General features: G+C 38.7%; 1 protein-coding gene across 1 annotated transcript in view; it reads left to right on the top strand.

Annotated features, from left to right (window-relative positions):
• The window catches only part of NUP214 (nucleoporin 214kDa), a 173,378-nt gene that overhangs the window by 125,351 nt on the left and 29,134 nt on the right, over window positions 1-18,893 (top strand). The window contains exons 24-27 of the mRNA XM_006834991.1: window positions 6,301-6,385; window positions 8,409-8,470; window positions 11,749-13,560; window positions 15,465-15,535. Coding sequence (XP_006835054.1) covers window positions 6,301-6,385; window positions 8,409-8,470; window positions 11,749-13,560; window positions 15,465-15,535 — 2,030 coding nt within the window. The remainder of the gene's footprint in view (window positions 1-6,300; window positions 6,386-8,408; window positions 8,471-11,748; window positions 13,561-15,464; window positions 15,536-18,893) is intronic.

Below are 18,893 nucleotides of genomic sequence, written 5' to 3' on the forward strand. Positions count from 1 at the left end.
CTTTCTACTCCCGTAAAGATTTACACCCTCGGAAACCCTGTACAGGGTCGCTATGGGTCGGAACCGACTCGACGGCACTTAACAACAACAACAACATATATATATTATGTTACGTATATATGTTGTTGTTAATGCTGTCAAGTTTGTTCTGACTCATAGTGATCTTGTATAGGATTTCCAAGGAGCCACTGGTGGGTTTGAACCATCTACATTGCAGTTGCAGTCCAGTGCTGATCCTACAGTGCCATACTGACTCTTAAGTCACAACTACTCACCGGCACTTAATAACATTTTGTGTCTGTTCAGCCTTAAGCATTTTTCATTTTATTAAAACCTCTGTGTTGTTGTTAAGTGGCGTCGAGTCTATTCCAACTCTAAGCAACCTATATGGCTATACTTTTTTCCAATCTTTTCTCTCTTTATCATGATGTTTATTAGCCAAGTTGTGAGGATTTTCTTATTTTTTTAGCTTTTTCTGTTGGATTGAGTGAAAGTTTACAGAACAGATCAGTCCCATATTCAACAAATCCTACACTTCTGGCCATTAGAATTATTGCAACTCCCTTCCATGTACCATCAGTTAACAGTACTTCTGTGCATCTTAGGTTTAACTCTTGCATTCCTCCCTTGTTCATCACCATCACCCAAGTTAACATTTGTCTAGTTCTGTCTGGTGCTATAGAATAAGCACTGGACCAAAAACCACAAAGTTGGGACTTCAAACCAGCTGCTCTTTGGAAACTCTGTGCAGGCTCGCTGTGAGTCGGGATTGACTCACTGCACTTAAAAACAACCGTATCCAGTGAAGAATTTTCTATTCCCTCTCATTCCTAGTTGTTAATAAAAAATCCTTTATAGGATTTCCAACAATGACTGATGGTTTTGAACTGCCAACTTTATGATTAACAGTTCAGTGCTTATTCTATAGTGCCACACCAGGACTCCCAACCCTGGCACAGTAGCAGCAGCAGTGGGCTCAAGCATAACAACAGTTGTGAGGATAGCGCAGGATTGAGCATTTTTTCATTCTGTTGTGCATAGGGTTGCTATTGGTTGGAACCAACTATACAGCATGTTACAGCAATAACAATGGCTAATGATCTTGAGCATTTCTTCATGTTGATTGACCAACTGAATGTCTTCTTTAGTGAAGTGCCTGTTCATATCCTCTGCCCTTGTTTTAACTGAATTATTTTGATTTCTTTGTATGAGGTGTTAAAGTGTTCTATAAAGTGTAAGAGAGTAGTCTTGTGTTTGCTATACCTCATTGTCAAAAGTTTTTTCCAGTCAGTGAGTGGGTTTTGTTCTTTCTTTTTTGTGTTGAATCTTTTGATACACTTAAGTGTCTTAATTTTTAGTAGGTCCTATTCATCTATTCCATCTTCTTCCATTTATGTGTTTTCAGTTAAGTTTGATGTAGTATATTTATACCATTTATCAGAGCCCTTAAGTTTGTCCCTATTTTTTTCTATGATGATCTTTATAGTTTCAAGTTTTACATTTAGGTTTTTGATCCACTTTGTGTTTGTTTTTACATATGGTATGAGATACAGGTCTTGTTTTCTTCTTCTGCAAAAGATTTCCAGTTTTGCCAGTACCATTTGTTGAAGAAACTGTCTCTTCCTCATTTAATGTGTTTTGCCCTTTGTTGAAGACCAGTTGACTGTTGTTACTGTTAGGTGCCGTTGAGTCAGTTCATACTTATAGTGACCTTATGCACAAAGAATGAAGCACTGCCCAGTCTTCCGCCAGGCTAACAATCATTGTTACTCTTGAGTCCATTGCTGCTGCCACTGTGCCAGTCCATCTTGTTGGAGATAATCCTCATTTTCCCTGACCTTCCACTTGACTAGTCATGATATCCATCTCCAGAGACTGATACTTACTATTTGTCCAAGTCTTGCCATCCTAACTTCTAAGGGGCATTCTAGCTGTACTTCTTACAACACAGATTTGTTTGTTCTTCTGGCAATCCATGGTACATTCAATATTCTTTTCCAACACTATAACTCAATTACATCAATTTTTCAATGGTCGTCTTTATTCATTTTCCAACTCTGACATGTATATGCGGCTATTAAAAATACCATGACTTGAGTCAGGCTCACCTTAGTCCTCAAACTGACATCTTTACTCTTAAACACTTTAAAGAGGTCTTCTGCAGCAGATTTGCCTAATGCAATATGTTGTTTGGTTTCTTGTCTGCTGCTTCCAAGAGTATTGATGATTGATCCAAGCAAAATTAAGTCTTTGAGAAATTCGAGCCTTTCTCCAAATTTGTTGGCATAGATCAGTGAGTGTCTTCAGTGCTACATCAGTTTTTTGAAAGATTTCAATTTGTATTCCATCAATTCCTAGAGCCCTGTTCTTTGCCAGTGCATTCAGTGTACCTTGAACTTCTTCATTCAGTACCATTGGCTCTTGATCATACATGAATTTGAAATGATTGAACATCGACCATTTCTTTTTGGTACAGTAATTCAGTGTATTCCTTCCATCTTTTTTCTGATGATTTCTGCATTATTCAATATTTTGCTCATAGTTATTTTTAGGTGCCATCGAGTTGATTCTGACTTATAGCGACCTTATGCACAATCAAATGTAACACTGCTCAGTCCTGTACCAACCTCACAATCATTATTAAGCTTGAGCAGCCATTGCTGCTGCCACTATGACAATCCATCTCATTGAGGATCTTTCTTTTGGGCTGACCTTCCACTTACCTAGCATGATATGCTTCTCTAGGGACTGGTCCCTCCTGACAATATGTCTGAAGCATGAGAGACAAAGTCTCGCCATCCTGACTTCCAGCACAAATCTGTTTGTTCTTCTAGCAGTCCATGGTACTTATAATATTCTTTTCCAACACCATAATTCAAATGCATCAGTTCTTCTGCGGTCTTCCTTATTTATTGTACTACTTTAACATACATATGAGACTATTGAAACTACCATGAATTGGGATAAGCACACTTTAGTCCTCAAACTGATGCCTTTGCTCTTACAAACACTTTACCTAGGTCTTGTATAGCAGATTTACTTAATGTAATACGTTATTTGATTTCTTGACTGTTGCTTCCACGAGTGTTGATGGTGGATCCAAGCAAAATGAAATCTTTGACAACTTAATCTTTTCTCCATTTATCATAATGTTGTTTATTGCTCCAGTGGTGAGGATTTTTGTTTTCTGTGCATTGAGGGGCAACCTACACCAAAAGCTGTGGTCTTTGAGCTTCATCAGTAAGTATTTTAAGTCCTCTTCATTTTCAGCAAGCAAGGCTGTATCATCTGCATATCACAGTTTGTTAATGAGTCTTCCTTCAATCCTGATGCCACATTCTTTTTCATATAATCCAGCTTCTTGGATTATTTGCTCAGTATTCAGACTGCCCATAGAATCCTTTAATATGGAAAGTTGAGGCTTGAATTTTTTCTTCACTTTTTTTGGCTTGAGAAATGCTGACCATGTTCTTCCCTTTGGGTTTTTTAACTTTCAATGTCTTATTGTAATACTTAATTTTGTCTTCTGGAGCTGCCCTTTGAAGCTCTCTTACCTTGTCATTTCTTCATAATTTGCTTTAGCATCTTACAAAAGCAAGTTTCAGAGTCTTTTCTGACATCCATTTTGATCTTTTCCTTCTTGTTTTCTTAATGGCCTTTTGCTTTCTTCCTGCACGGTGTTCTTCATGTCATCCTACAACTCTTCTGGTCTACAGTCATTAGTGTCTAATGCATCAGATCACCCAAGTGGGGTGTAGATCATTGTCTTTTTGGACTATGTTGTGCTAGTTGACCACGGTGTCCCTTGAGACTATGGTCCTGAGCCACTGTGCCTGGCAACTCATTGCCTAACATGTTTGATAATATCTAAAAAGTTTTCATCGTTTTACCTCCTGTGTACTCCACCAACAACAACAAAAATACTCCACCATATTTATAGCCATGTTTGCCACAATGAATATAAATAATCCTCTTTCAAACCCTTATATATTTATGGGTATACTTCCACTCTTCCTTCCATACCTGTTCAGCCTGTCTATCTGTCCATGTTGTTCCAAGGTTGTGTTGTTGTTGTTGTTGTTAAGTGCCGTCGAGTCGGTTCCGACCCATAGCGACCCTGTACAGGGTTTCCGAGGGTGTAAATCCTTACGGGAGTAGAAAGCCTCATCTTTCTCCCGCGGAGCGGCTGGTAGTTTCGAACCGCATACAACACTATTTACCTCTCTCTCCTTTAACCATTGCATACCTCTCTGTGTTTTCACCTATTTTCATCATTCTTCTGCTAATCTCCTTCTTGTATATTGTCCTCCCCATCACTCAAGTTAACATGTGTCTATCCTTTAGCCAGTGAATTATTCTCTCTTCCTTCCCACCCCGGTAACCACCGAAGAATGTTTTAGTATGAAAACCTTCGAATTTTTACAATAGTGGTCTCATACAATATTTGTCCTTTGTGATTGACTAATTGCACTCAGCATAATCCAGGTTCACTCAAGTGCATCATGTTATGAGGGGTTTTGCAGATTTCATCATTATTCTACAATGTTGCATAGTATTCCATTGTATGTATGTACTACAGTTTGTCCATTCTTCTATTGATGGGCATTTAGGCTGTATACATCTTTTTGCTATAGTGTATAGTGCTGCTATAAACATGTTGTTGTAGTGTACCATTGAGTCAGTTCCAACTCATAGCAGCCCTGTATAGGGTTTCTGAGGAACGGCTGGTGAGCTTGAACCGTCGGCCTTGAGGTTCAAACTGACTTTGTAGTCCAGCACTCCACAATGAACATGCATGTGCATATATCTACTTGTGTTATATATCAAGTAGAGGGATTGCTGGGTCATATATTGTTTCTATTTCCAACTTTTTGAGGCAGCACCATACCACTTCTACAGTAGTTGTACCATTTTACAGCCCCAGAGGGCTACTAATCTTTACACTTTCACCAGCATTTATGGTTTTCTGAACTTTACTATTAATGCTTGGGTGAGATGATATCTCATTGTTATTTTGATTTGTATCTCCTGGTGTGGCGCTGTGGGCTAATGCGTCAGACTGCAAAGTCGTTGGAACTGCAAGGTTGGTGGTTCAAGCTCACCAGCTGCTCCTTGGAAACCCTATACAGGGTCGCTATGGGTCGGAATCGACTTAATGGCACTTAACAACAGTGCTCTCTACTGTACATGAACATTTCTTCATATGTATGTTGGCTGCCTGAGTTTCTTCTTTCTGGAGTGTTTGTTCATATTCTCTGCCCGTTTTTTTTGTTGTTGTTTTTTTCCTCTGCCCATTTTTTAATTGGATTGTTTGTCTTTGTCTTGTAGAGGTATTGTAGTTTTCTATAAATTTTAGACTAGTCCCTGGTCTGATATACCATTATAAAAATTTTTCTTCTAATCTGTAGTAAAGAAGCTCTGGTAACGTAGTCGTTACAAGTCAGACTGCTAACTTCAATGTCAGCAGTTCGAAACTACCAGCCGTTCCATGGTAGAAAGATGAGGCTTTCTGCTCCCGTAAAGATTTACAGCCTGGAAACCCTATATAGGGTTGCTATGAGTCACAACCAACTCCATGGCACATAACCACCACCACCAATCTGTAGTAAGACTTACTTTTTTAAAAGTTTTTATTGTGAATTGAGTGATAGTTTACATGGGAAAACATCGGTTTTACGCTTATCGTTTCACTGCAATGATTATAATCCCCTCCGTGCATCATCATTCAAAAGTATTTGCTTCTGTTCTCTCTGGGGCTTTTTTTGAGAGGGGGGGTGGTGGGGTGGGCTATATGCGCAAAAATACTCAGGACTATATAATCATTTAAACAACCAAAGGGCTATTCTTTTAGCCTGCCTCCTGGCCGCCAGCACTCAGTCTTTTTCTTTCCACAAGTCCAGAGTCCAGCTGCTCTATCTCTCCATGTCCTCATCTCTGCCTCCATCTCTGGTGTCACTGCTTCACTGGATAAGGTATCACATAAGACTATAATTTTAAAACTTTAAACTGCATAAGAATTATTTTGATGTCTTTTCTGAAAAGGAAAGCTTGTCATGTTTTAGTTTGGAATTAACACTGACAGAACCAAAGATCAAGTTCAGAGATCTTGAGCACAAGTTAGACAATAGGCTGACTCCATGAGTCCCTGACTTACAGAATGCACAGGAGGCCTGCAGAAGGGAAATCATGCCTCTTAGTGGCGCTGTTCTACTGCTGTTCTGCAGGGAATCACTAATGGAATGGTGTTTCTAATGGAATTTTTGGTAATGTTTTTATTTGTTTCAATAATTTCAGGGCCAGGGGCAACTAAGACAGAAACAACTGTGACATCTACCACATCTGCTGTTGGACAGTTCAGCAAGCCTTTCTCATTTTCTCCATCAGGGTTAGTAATAAAGTTTTAAGTTTTGTAGAAGATTAACAGAAACCCTATGCATAATGTCCCCAAATCTTATGATCACTAGGGGTTTTGTTGTTGTTTTATTTTGTTTTCTGTTCAATCTCTTGAGCAAAACAGGTTCTTCATTACTAAGTTGTAAAAATTATCTGCCCTTTCCCCCGCTCCTCAGTTTTTGTAATTCCTATAGTTCCCATTCATTCTTGGCTGCCACAGTCAGAAAGTGGAAAGAGGGAACATTTTTCTTCTACCTATAGTGGACACTTAGAAGCAGACCTTAACTGTTCCAGGTCTGTCAAATAGAAGCATAATCAGTAGGTATATTTATATGATTATTAAATTTACATGAGACTACTTTGGTTATAGTATCTTAATACAAATGTTTTCCCCTTGAGATTTGCATTTCTTACATGTGTTACTACGTATTTGTTTGTTTTGTTTATTGGGGATATAAGATTCATTTTCTTTGGGTAATAGATCTGTATTTAAATTCATTAGTTAATCTAGTTTATAACTAAAATTTTTATTCTGACACCATTTGGGAGCTAGAGGTGGTATTGAATTGGTTTTACTGCATTGAGAATTGAACATACTATAGAGGAGATAATGAAAAACAATAGCTATTCGAACATTTAGGTTTTATTTCCAGTGAGATTTTAGTAACCTTGGTGTTCTTTGAAGGCCGGTTTCTCTGGATGCTGAAGGAGGCTCACAAACACACTGTGGAAACCTGTGAAAGCTCCCAAGGCTTATTTTCCTGACAGCAGTGGAATTAGACTGTGTAGCTGAGAGTAAAACATGTCAAAAGATTTTTAACACTAAAGAGTTGTGTGTTCAGTTCTATTAGAAAAGCTTTTAAAGCACCTTTGGTTTATGCTTTTGTAATTGGAATCATAATAGCCACAATCTTTTTTCCCTGATGTTAATCTGTTTTGAATGTTCTTCAGCATATCATATTGTGAGACACAGTGTTAGAAAGTAATTCAAAGGCAGAAATTGTGTATTCAGAGTTCTTTATTTTTGTTTTCCTTATTGTAGATCATTTTGTTTTTAATATGTGCCAGCAGTAGTTTGAAACAAATTTTAAAACAGTAGGTCAATGCCAAGAATCAAATTTGGAAAGATTTGGGTCATTCGGTCAGTGGTTTATAACATAAAATGTCTCCACCTAGGTTGAGGCCTGCTGACAAAGAATAGGGTTTTTTGTTTTTTCAAACATAATAAAATGTTCTAGATGATACTTGTCCATTTAAGAAATAAATGATGGGTAGAAAATGTAAATTCTTACTGTATTTGACTTGGTTGGTCATTTACATGTAAACATTTTATTCAATTTTAAGTTTGTTCTCCCTGTTTTTATCACAGTGAATAGTCTATTTGATGTATAGTTGTGTTAAGTTTTTAGATGTGGTGTCTTTACTCACAGTTAAAGAAAATGGACAGAAGAAAGGCAATGATGAAAGGTGTTTTTGAGCCAAATGTTTCCAACTTAGAGTTCTGTTAAAATGGCAGAGTCAAGGCTTCTTCTTTATGCTATTCATTGTCTCCTCTACTAATATGAACTTATCTGATGTGCTGTTACATCTTGGGGTGGGTTATAAGAGGCTCACCGTAATCCAGCCACGTCATGTGTTGCCAAATTTATCTTCCACTACTTCGTTGGAGAGAGAATCTGTTCTAACCACATCCAAATAATACATTTTTCATGCTTTTCTGCCCCAACTCTTTGCTATACCTTGGAAAGCCCCCATCCAAACCTCAAGATGACTGGACATATCCAAGACATTCTCAACTGTATCCACAAATGCCTCTCCTTGCTTAGCAATCTTGGAATATTTGTCACTTCTGTGATACATACTTGTACTCTGTTGCTTTTTTATATGTAAAATTATAAATTCAAACATCCACTAAAAAAATGATCAATTACTCAAGAGCAGATTGAATGAATATAGAAGAGCAGTATTATACTTTTGATGTGTTCCTTTTTAATTTCTCTTCTTTCACTCCCTAGGACTGGCTTTAATTTTGGGTTACTCACATCAACACCAGCTTCTAATTTTACTGCTACCCAAGGTACAGTTTCTGCATTGCATGACTTTATTTTTGTGTTTCTCCTGAACAAGTGAAGGCTATTTCTGTACAGATGTGCTGACATTTCACCTGCTGCTGCATTCTGGTTAAGTATGTGCAGTAAGTTTGAGTTAACATTAGAAATACGTTCATTTTAGGAAATAGATGCAAAGGATTTCTGGCTATTTTTGCAGTTAAGAACAAGGAAAGGATTTGCTCCTGGGAAATCAGAGCTGTGCATTAACATGGAGTCCTGGTGTGGTTCTGTAAGATAATCACTGGACGGCTAACCATAAAGTTGGTGGTTCAGATCTACCAGTTGCTTCTCAGAAACCCTGTGCAGGGTCACTATGAGTCAGAACCAGCTCAGTGACACTTAACAGCAAAATTGTTGTTCTTTTTAAGTGCCGTCGAGTCGGTTCCAATCCATAGCGACCCTGTATAAGGTTTCCAAGGAGCAGCTGGTATGCTTGATTTCAACACTGACCTTGCCATTCAAACCAACTTTGCAGTCCAGCGTATTAACCTGCAGTGCCACATCAGGATTCCAACAATTAACACATGAATTAAAATTTTTCTCCATCTTTTTCGTCTGCAGTGTAAAATTTCATCAGTTTATAGGGCAATTCTGTAGCACAAAACATTTCGAGGTAGTTCTCTAAAACCTAATTTGTCTTTTTCCCTTAGGAAAATGTCAGTAAAGAGTGGTTCGTGCATGCTTTTGCAAATTCACCAAATAGCATGTTTTTTTAAGTTTTAAAGAATTTGAAACTTGTAAAGAAACAAAATGTATTTTTAAATGCTTCCCCAAGTCCTACAATTTAAGTAATTAAGTTTTATTTTCTTTCATTGTAAAAATGTGTTCGTGCTGAAGAAAATATGAAGATACAAAAAACGACTCACTCACTGCCATTAAGTTAATTCCAACTCATAGTGACCCTCCAGGGCAGAGTAGAATTGCTCTTTAAGGGTGTTAAGACTGTAAATCTCTATGGAAGGAGACAGCCTTATCTTTCTCTTGTGGAGTGACTGGTGGGTTTGAACTGCTGACCTTGCAGTTAGCAGTCCAATGTTTAACCCACTGTCAAGCAGGCTCCTTAAAAATAATTTTTTAAAAAACACATAAAATAATTAAAATTCACATTGTGAATTTTAATTATTATGTGTTTATAGTTGTCATATTTCTTTTTGGCATTTTTGCCTAAAGGAGTTTTATGTGCTTGTGTTGTCATCCCACTCTGTCCCACCCCACCCCCAGTCCCACTCCCCCCATGTAACATAATTTCTTGAGAATTTTCTAATATAATTGAAAAAAAAATCTCATATAAATATCTCTCTTAATGGCTAAATAGTCGCTGTCTTATTGCATATGTTGTAATTGATTTATTTAACCATTCATCTTTTGTACTTCTAGGTTATTTCCAGGTTTCCCTTATAACAAATAGCATAAAAGCCATCTTTCATTTATTCAGCAAAATATTTTTTGAGAGTATTCCATGTGCCAAGCAAAACAGCAGAAGTTCCTTAATAAGCTTCTTAAAGAGAAAGTAAGGAACTAAAAACATTGCAGACTTCCTAAACCTGCCTCATGTGAGGTACTTAAAGCATTGATGATTTTGCTCCTTTTTATTTGGGCTGTCCATAACCTTTGCCCTCCTAGATGTGGCAGAATACCCTCATGGCTCACCTCACTGGTCTCATTTTCTAAAAGAAGAATAACTCAGTGATACAAAAAGATTGAAGAGGAACAAAATAGTAGTTGTTGCTGTTGTTAAGTGCTGTCGAGTCGATTCCGACCCATAGCAACCCTGTATAGGGTTTCCAAGGAGCAGCTGGTGAGCTTGAACCACCAACCTTGCAGTTCAAACTGACTTTGCAGTCTGGCGCATTAACCCACAGCACTACACCAGGGTTCCAAAGTAGTTGGTGTGCCGTGGAGTCGTAACTGACTCATAGCCACCCTGTACAGGGTTTCCAAGGCTGTAAATCTTTACAGGAGCAGAAAGCCTCATCTTTCTCCTGTGGAACAGCTGGTAGTTTCAAATTGCTGACCTTAAGGTTTGCAGCCCAATTTGTAACCACTGCGCTAGCAGAGCTCCTTAAAGTAGTTGTAGGAAACCATAAATAAAATGAAATAGAATATTCTGTAAATGTTTTAATATGAGAACAGTCTACAACCATACACTACTCATCACAGCACCAGTGATACAAAGTGATTTTCTCGAGATTGCACAGTGGTAGTAGAAGCTTGGCAGTGTACCCAGGAAACCAGACTTCTTGAAACAAAGTGGACTTAGAAACGTCAGTAAGCTCTTAAAATTTGCTGATTGTGGTTTATAAACAGTGAACTTTAGTCACTCTTATTTATTGAGTACTTGACCTGGCATTGTCATGAGGACATTAACTGTATTTCATTAAATCTTTATGTAGTATTTATGTACTTTTATGTACTATTATTATCTTTTATTTTCCAAATGGAGAAACTAAGTCCCAGAAATAGAGTAACTCTTCTAGGAAATGGCAAGATGCCTGGCTCCAGAGTCCATTCTTGGCCACGAGGCCATACTACCTATGTCACATTACTTGCCTGGTAGAGCACTAGTAAGCAACCCTTAATTGTATGTAAAAATGAATGGCTATGGATTGACACTTTATTTACCCTTTAAAAACAAAACAAAGGAAGAACTTCCATTTTGGATCAGTGCCTAGTCTGTCCTGAGGCCCCTGGGTAGGTAGGCCATGGGCTAGCGCTTTACTGAGGATATTGTTAAGGAAGGCACACAGAGTCAGTTTGAAATAATGGAAAGTACTTAACTTAGTTCTCTTTTGGTATAGTGTTATTTTCATATATTATAGGTCATCTCTGGTTTAATAACTGCCAAAAGAATATTGGTTCTTTTTGACCTCAGTGAGACTTTTTGACATCAGTGAGATGATTTAAACAGACCTAATGTTCCCACATGGAGTCCTGGTGTGGTATTGTGAGTTAATGCACCAGACTGCAAAGCCTTTTAAACTGCAAGATTGGCAGTTCAGGCTCACCAGAAGCTCCTCGGAAACCCTATACAGGGTCACTATGGGTCAGAACTGACTCGACGGCACTGAACAACAACAATGTTCCCACATGGAATCACTCATATAAAACTACTGTTAGAGTGAACTATCCCTGATTTTATCATAGGAAGGATAGAAACATTGGCTTAATAGTAGAGTTCGTGGAAATGTGATAGGACATATTTTGCTATATCAACCCATTTCCTAATTTTTTTTTTTCTTGCTAGGAGCAACACCCACCAATAAAGAATCAAACCAACTTGATGCATTCTCATTTGGTGGAGTGAGCAAACCTTTTTATGAGACTACTCCTGAAAGTGCTCCTCCTTCAGGAATCACGTCACCATCACACACCACTGGGACTGTCATGGCTTCTTCAGGAGAGTTTGTTGCATCTAACAGTAGACTTGTAGCCACTTCTGGAATTCCTCTTTACACAGCCGCTAGCAAGCCGGACACTCCTTCTTCAAAGTTGGGAGAGCTTCTGTTTCCAAATTATCTGGCTGGAGAGACTCTAGGAAGTTTCTCAGGACTGCGGGTTGGCCAAGCAGATGAGTCTCCAAAGTCAGCCAATAAGGCTTCAACCGCAAACATGACTAGTGCGCAGTCAACCAAGACTTCAACCGTTTCTTCAGGGTTTAGTTTTTCTGGCCCTCCGGTGCTTCCTGTGGCCTCCTCTGTAACCTCCACCATAGTAGTACCACCTGCAGCAGCCAGCACAAGCTCTAGCAGCTCCTCAGTTGGTGCTTTTGGCAGCCTGCCACTCACCAGTGCAGGATCCTCTGGGGCAGTCAATTTTGGTGGGACTTCTTTAAGTGGCAGCAAGATGAGTTTTTCATTTGGAAGTCAACCAACCAGTAGTGCAGTGACCCCATCTGTCTCACCGTCAGCTACAACTGCCACTGCCCTCCCTACATCATTCCCTGCATTGTCACTTGGTAACCTCCTGAGTTCAGCAGCTGCTCCCGCCCAACCTGTGTCCTCTGCTAAAAGTACAGAGGAGGTCACACCACCTGTTTTGCCTGAGAAGCTAGACGGCAGCGAGGCCACAGCATCAGTGTCCTCACTTCTAGGGCAGCAACAGTCAGCCCAACTTCCCCAGTCTCCGCTTGAAACTTCTGACTCTATTAAAAAAGAGCCTGCTCTTGTCCAGCCTGCTATCAGCAACTCCACCACTGCAACATCTGGTACCAATCTCATAGTACCTTCTGCAGAGGCCACTCCAGCAACCGCTGGGGTCCCTGATGTTAAGATAGAAGCAGTATCTCCAGTCTCCACTTTTTCAGTGCCTGGACAGACTGCTGTCACAGCAACTACAACCACAGGTTCAGTCCTTGTGACTGCAGAAACATCAAGTAGCCCCATACCTGTCAACACTGTTTCCAGTATTGCTCCAAGCCCAGCTACAGAGACAGCAGTGTTTGGGACTGTCACTTCTGGCTCATCTGTCTTTACTCAGCCACCTGCTGTCAGTTCTAGCTCAGCTTTCAGCCAGCTCACCAACAACACAGCCACTGCCCCCTCCTCTACCCCCATGTTTGGGCAGGTGGCAACCAGCACTACACCTAGCCTGTTTGGACAGCAGACAGGCAACGTAGCCAGCACAGCAGCCTCCACACCACCAGTCAGCAGCTCAGGGTTTGGCAGTCCAGCTTTTGGCCCTTCAGCCACAGGGGTCTTTGGACAAACAACCTTTGGGCAGGCACCTGCCTTTGGGCAGCCTACAAGCAGCTCTGCGAGCAGCTTCTCCTTCAGTCAGTCTGGGTTCAGTTCTCTGCCTACTTTTGGTCAATCCATTTCTTCCACCCCCACCTCTACCAGTGGAAATGTCTTTGGCCCCTCCTCAAGCACTAGTAGTTCCAGCTCCTTCTCATTTGGCCAGTCTTCTGCCAACACAGGAGGAGGACTATTTGGCCAAAGCAATCCTCCTGCTTTTGGCCAAAGCCCAAGTTTTGGACAGGGTGGCTCTGTGTTCGGTAGTTCTTCAACCACCACTACAACAGCATCATCTTCTGGGTTTAGCTTTTGTCAAGCTTCAGGTAAGAATTTAAGGAAGATTTTTACTATGTGTCGTTCTGTGTTATTTTAAACCTTTACTGCACAAAGCTGTATTACTTTCATCATGAAAAGGGAACACAGACAAAAAAGAATCTCTAAACTATGTAAAATAAAAAAGACACTCATTTCTTTGACCTAACTGGATGGATCTACCAGAGCTAACTGTGGCTCCTTAGTTTTGCTTCTCAGCATGTTCCCCAACTCAATCATCAAAGTGTCAATATCATTGTGGGTACTGGTTGTGGAGCATCTTTAATTTAAGGCCATAGCAAGTAGTTTAATGGCTCATGAATGTGAAATTTTTAATAGTGAAGAGTTTTAGAAGTAATTGTGGCCAAAACTCTAAAGTCTGGGGGTCACTGATTTAATGTCCTAGAGTGCCAGTGCTAAAGCCAAAACAAGAATCCAGATCCCCTTTTCTTAGTCCACTGCTCTTCTAATAAATATTCTTTTTCCTTCGGCACTTTTTTCAGAAGGACAGATACTGATATTTGTAGAGTTGGAATTTTTTCCCCATTTTTCAGTTTGATGGTATTTTTTAAATTATAAATTTTACTTTTTTAAAAAAGTAAAACTTAGTCCTTCACTATAGAGTATCCAATTTTAATAACAGCTACTTTTCTTTCTAAAAGTCATCAATAGATAAGGCATTCGGAAAATCTCTTCTCAGGTTTGCTTTCTGATGGTTATCTTAGAAAGGCAATTCTTTATTAGTCAGACTCTAGTGGGAAAACAACAATCAATGATTGCATGATGGGCTGGATTATGGTAGCTGCTCATTTATTCCTTCAATGATCATCTCTTTGAAAATAGGTCATCATTCATTAGAAAGAAAATGACTTCCTTCTTGCCATTCAGCAAATGTTATTAAGCTCCTACTAAGTTCCAAATACTGTGTTAATCTATGAGGACGCACTGGTGAAAAGACAGTTTTGAGATCTACCTGATAACCCTGTGAAGAGGCCAATCAGCCTGCCAGAATGCTGGAAGATGTAATGACTTGGCCTGGAGAATGGGCAGAGAGAAGACCTATCAGTTGTGACTCTTAAAAGAGTAGGAGCTCCAGTGCTGTCTCTAATGCATCCTCTGTTCTTCAGTCAGCACTTGAGAAATCGTCATGCACAGGCATTCTCAACACAGTGCAGAGTTACTAAAGAAATCCTCATCCATGCATAGAAAGGCACCTGACCAGTCTGTTCCAGTCCTGGTGGAGGAATTGAGACTTGCCCAAGCTCACCTGCCTAGATCAAAGACAGAATGGAATAAAACGCCTGCCTACTCACTCCTCATCTAGAACTTTTTTCTTACAGCAAATAGTTCTACCTGATTTTCCCATGTCCTCTTTATAAAGCCCACTACTTCAACCATATTAGAATGATAAACTACCCTGAAAAATCTGGTATTTGAGATTCAGAGGAAAAGAGGGAGTAAGAAGTATTTATGATATTGTATCTGTCATTGGAGAGAATTATTATTGACTTGAAGTGTGGGGAGAAGCTCTACTCAGAAATTATGAGGGGCTTCAAAATGTTCGTGGGAGAATTCTGTATTTTTTAATTCCATTTTTCCACAAACTTCTTGAAGCACCCCTCCTATATCACTTTATTAGCTTTCCCTTCTGCCCTTCCCACCCCCCACTTGTGCTTTGGTAGGATAGAAGGTTTCAGTCCTTAGGACTTTGGAATTTATATTATATAATATTAGCAATAAAAAGGTCTTTGGACTAGTTACTCAGAATTTTCTCTATTGTGGAAAAGAAAACATTTTATTCATAAGTTTATTATTGTGAGGTAGTTTAAACACAACTGAATGCCATTTAAGAAAAAAATACATGGATGTAGTAAAATACTTAACCCCATCTGTACATTTGATTTTTATTTTATAGGTTTTGGATCTAGCAATACTGGTTCTGTGTTTGGTCAAGCTGCTAGTACTGGAGGAACAGTCTTTGGCCAGGTAAATATGTGTGTCCATCTGTTTTCATATCAACATATACTAAACCCATCTACTTTTCTCCTGACATAGTCAATTCATGTTGTATTGTGATCCCAGCAAAGAATGTTTTGTGGTTCTGGGACACACGAGTCTCCGCCTCTGATGTGAGAATCATTGGAATTTGGATCCTTTTGTGGCAGTAGGCTAAGAAGACAGTTTAAAAACGCATTGTCTGATACCCATCTATATGCCTGTTCTATTAGGCATGGTTGGCAAGCTGAATCCTCCCCTTGGCCTTATTTTAGTTTTAATTGTTTCTTTTTAAGGTCCTTGAGTTAAAAGTGTTTTTATATTTTTAAATGTTTGTGTTTTTAAAAAGAAGATACAACAAAGACATATGTGACTCATAAAACCTAAAATGTTTTCTGTCTGATTCTTAACAGAAACTTTTGTAGACCCATGTGTTAATCTACATGTAGTTCAGGGACTCTTTTTGGTGAATTGAGCTGTTTAAGTTTATATTTTGTTGTTGCATTGTTGTTAAGTGGTTCAAACCGACTTTGTGGTTTGGGCCACTTAACAACAACTAGTTGCTTTATCCCACAGTGCCACACCAGGACTCCTCTAAATTTATAGAGCTAGTAGCTTTAAGTTTATATATCTAGTAGTTATCTTTGTGTAAGGCATAGTGCTCAGTGCTTTATGCTGATAAGGCTGTCCCCAGGCTACAAACGAGATCTCTTCCTGACTGTGTCTTTAAGAATTTGTAGGTGAGTCAGAACAGGTGCACATGGCTCTTATTTAGCCTTACTTTAGTGCAAGAAAAGGCTGGGAGTGTTTTTAATTTTTTAAAAGCAGCAAGTGTAGCAAATGAAGGTGATTATGATGAAGTATTTGCTGCAAGTAAAGTTGTCCAGACATTCAGAACCCAGGGACGGCTTATAACCTCCTGATCATCATAGACTCTTGGTATGGTGCTGTAGGAGAAGCACTGGACTGCTAATCAGAGGTTGGCAGTTCAAACTCACCAACTGCTCCTTGGAAGCCATATACTTGGTTGCTCTGTGTTGGAACCAACTCACTGGCACTTAACTATTATTATCCCCATTTGTCCAGAGAGACTGAAGTTACTGTTACAGCACATACCAGCTGCCATTAGAGCATAGTAACCCCGTTAGAAATTCTTTTGAAGAAAGGATATATCAGAAATGATTGTAACTTTCTGATAGTGGAACTGGTATTGGTCTAGTTGTTAAGCCCATAGAAGACATAATACATGTTTTGTACATATCTACATTTAAGAAGATGTTTCAGACATCCACTAAAATTGCTTAATGTAAAAAATTATAAAACCAATGTGGAAAATATGCAGAGTAAATCTTCTAATATCTTGCTGGTGGTAGCATAATAGTATAAAATGTAATCACTTTGGGGCACTAGTTAGCAATTTTTTATAAAGTTAAATGTATACTTAATTTTAAGGTCTAGCAAGTCCACTCCTAGGTATTTGTCCAAAAAAAGAAAACACAGAAGACATCTACAAGAATGCTCAAGCAATTTTATTATAGTTTTAAAAAAAAACTCTTAAGCAATCCAAACATTCACCAATAGGAGAATAACCAACAGTGGTGTGTTCAGATAGTGGAATACTGAACAATAAAAATAAAATAAGATAATAACTGATAACACGCAACAGTATGGGTACTCTCCAGATCATATGTTGACTCTAGCCAAGACAACTAGGTAAGAAAATGAAATAAATGATACCCACTTGGAAAGGAACAACTGAAACTATTTTTAAGTGACATGATCTTATATATAGAAAATCCTAACAGATCCACTAAAAAGTTATCACAGCTAATATGTGAGTTCAGGACTCCAAAAATACAAGATAATTAAGAAAAGCATAACATAGCCAGAGCTGAAAGGGAAATTAAAGGCATCCAAATTGGCAGAGAAGAAGTAAGATTTTATTTGCAGACGATATGATTCTATACTTAGAAAATCCCAAAGACTCAGCAGGAAGATTATGGGAACTCATCGATAAATTCAGTAAAGTGGCAAGGTACAAGATCAACATAAAAAGTTTAGTTGGATTTCATCACTCTGATACAGAGACCTCTGAAAAGGAAACCAGGAAAGTAATACTATTTGCAATAGCTATTTGCAATAGCCACCCAAGATGAAATACTTGGGAATAGATCTAACCAGAGAAACAAAAGACCTATACAAAGAAAACTATAGAACACTACTATAAGAAACCCCAAAATAACTGCATCATGCTCGTGGATAGGAAGACTTAACATTGTAAAAATGTCAACACTGCCCAATGCAATCTATAGACACAATGCAATCACAGTCCAGATTCCAACATCATTCTTTAAAGACATTGGAAAAACTTAACCACTAACTTTATAGGGAAAAGAAAGAGATCCCAGAAAAGCAAAACATTATTAAGAAAGAAAAACAAAGTTGGAGGCCTCTCACTTCCAGATCTCAAAACCTACTATACAGGCACAACAGTCAAAACTACCAGGTACTGGTAAAACCAAAGACACACAGATCAATGCAACAGAATTGAGAACCCATAATTAAATCCATCCACCTATGGTCACTTGATCTTCGACAAAGGGTCAAAAGGCATTAAATGGGAAAGTGATAATCTCTATAACAAATGGTACTGATAAAATTGGAAATCCATTTGTAGAGAAATGAAACCAGCCATATCTCACACTATATATAAAAAAGAACTCAATGTGGATTAAAGACCTAACTAAATGTAAAATCTGAACTATAAAGATTCTCAGTGAAAAAATAGGGACAAACTAAGGTTATCTGATACATAGCAAAAATACACTATCAAACATTATTGAAAACACACAAACAAGACAAAATAGATGACTGGGACTTTCTAAAATTTAGACAATGTGCATCAATGAACTTCATTAAAAGAATAAAAAGAGAACCCACAGATGGGGAAAAAACTTTTGGCAATGACATATCAGACAAAGGACTACTCTAAAATTTGTAGAATACTTCAACACCTCAACAAGAAGACAAATAAATAGTCCATTAAAAAATGGTTAGAGGTTGAATCTTGGTTTTCCTTGTATTATATTATAAAATAGACACTGGAGGGGGAGAGAAAGGAATTGCCAAAAGCACCACCGTAGAAAGCCTGTAAGTCCATCTTCTGCCTATAAATGATTGGAATACCTAAATGGGGCTACAAAGTGCCCAGTGAAGGAGGCTTCCTGTGGAGCCTCTGCAATACATAAGACTACAGGTGGAAGCCTGAACCACATCCAGATCTCCAGAGATGGGAAATTCCCACTTGAAAGGACAAGCAGACCAGCCTGGAGTGTCTAGAAGAACAGAA

Source organism: Chrysochloris asiatica, unplaced genomic scaffold, assembly GCF_000296735.1.
Source record: "Chrysochloris asiatica unplaced genomic scaffold, ChrAsi1.0 scaffold00014, whole genome shotgun sequence".
NCBI classification, from domain to species: Eukaryota; Metazoa; Chordata; class Mammalia; order Afrosoricida; family Chrysochloridae; genus Chrysochloris; species Chrysochloris asiatica.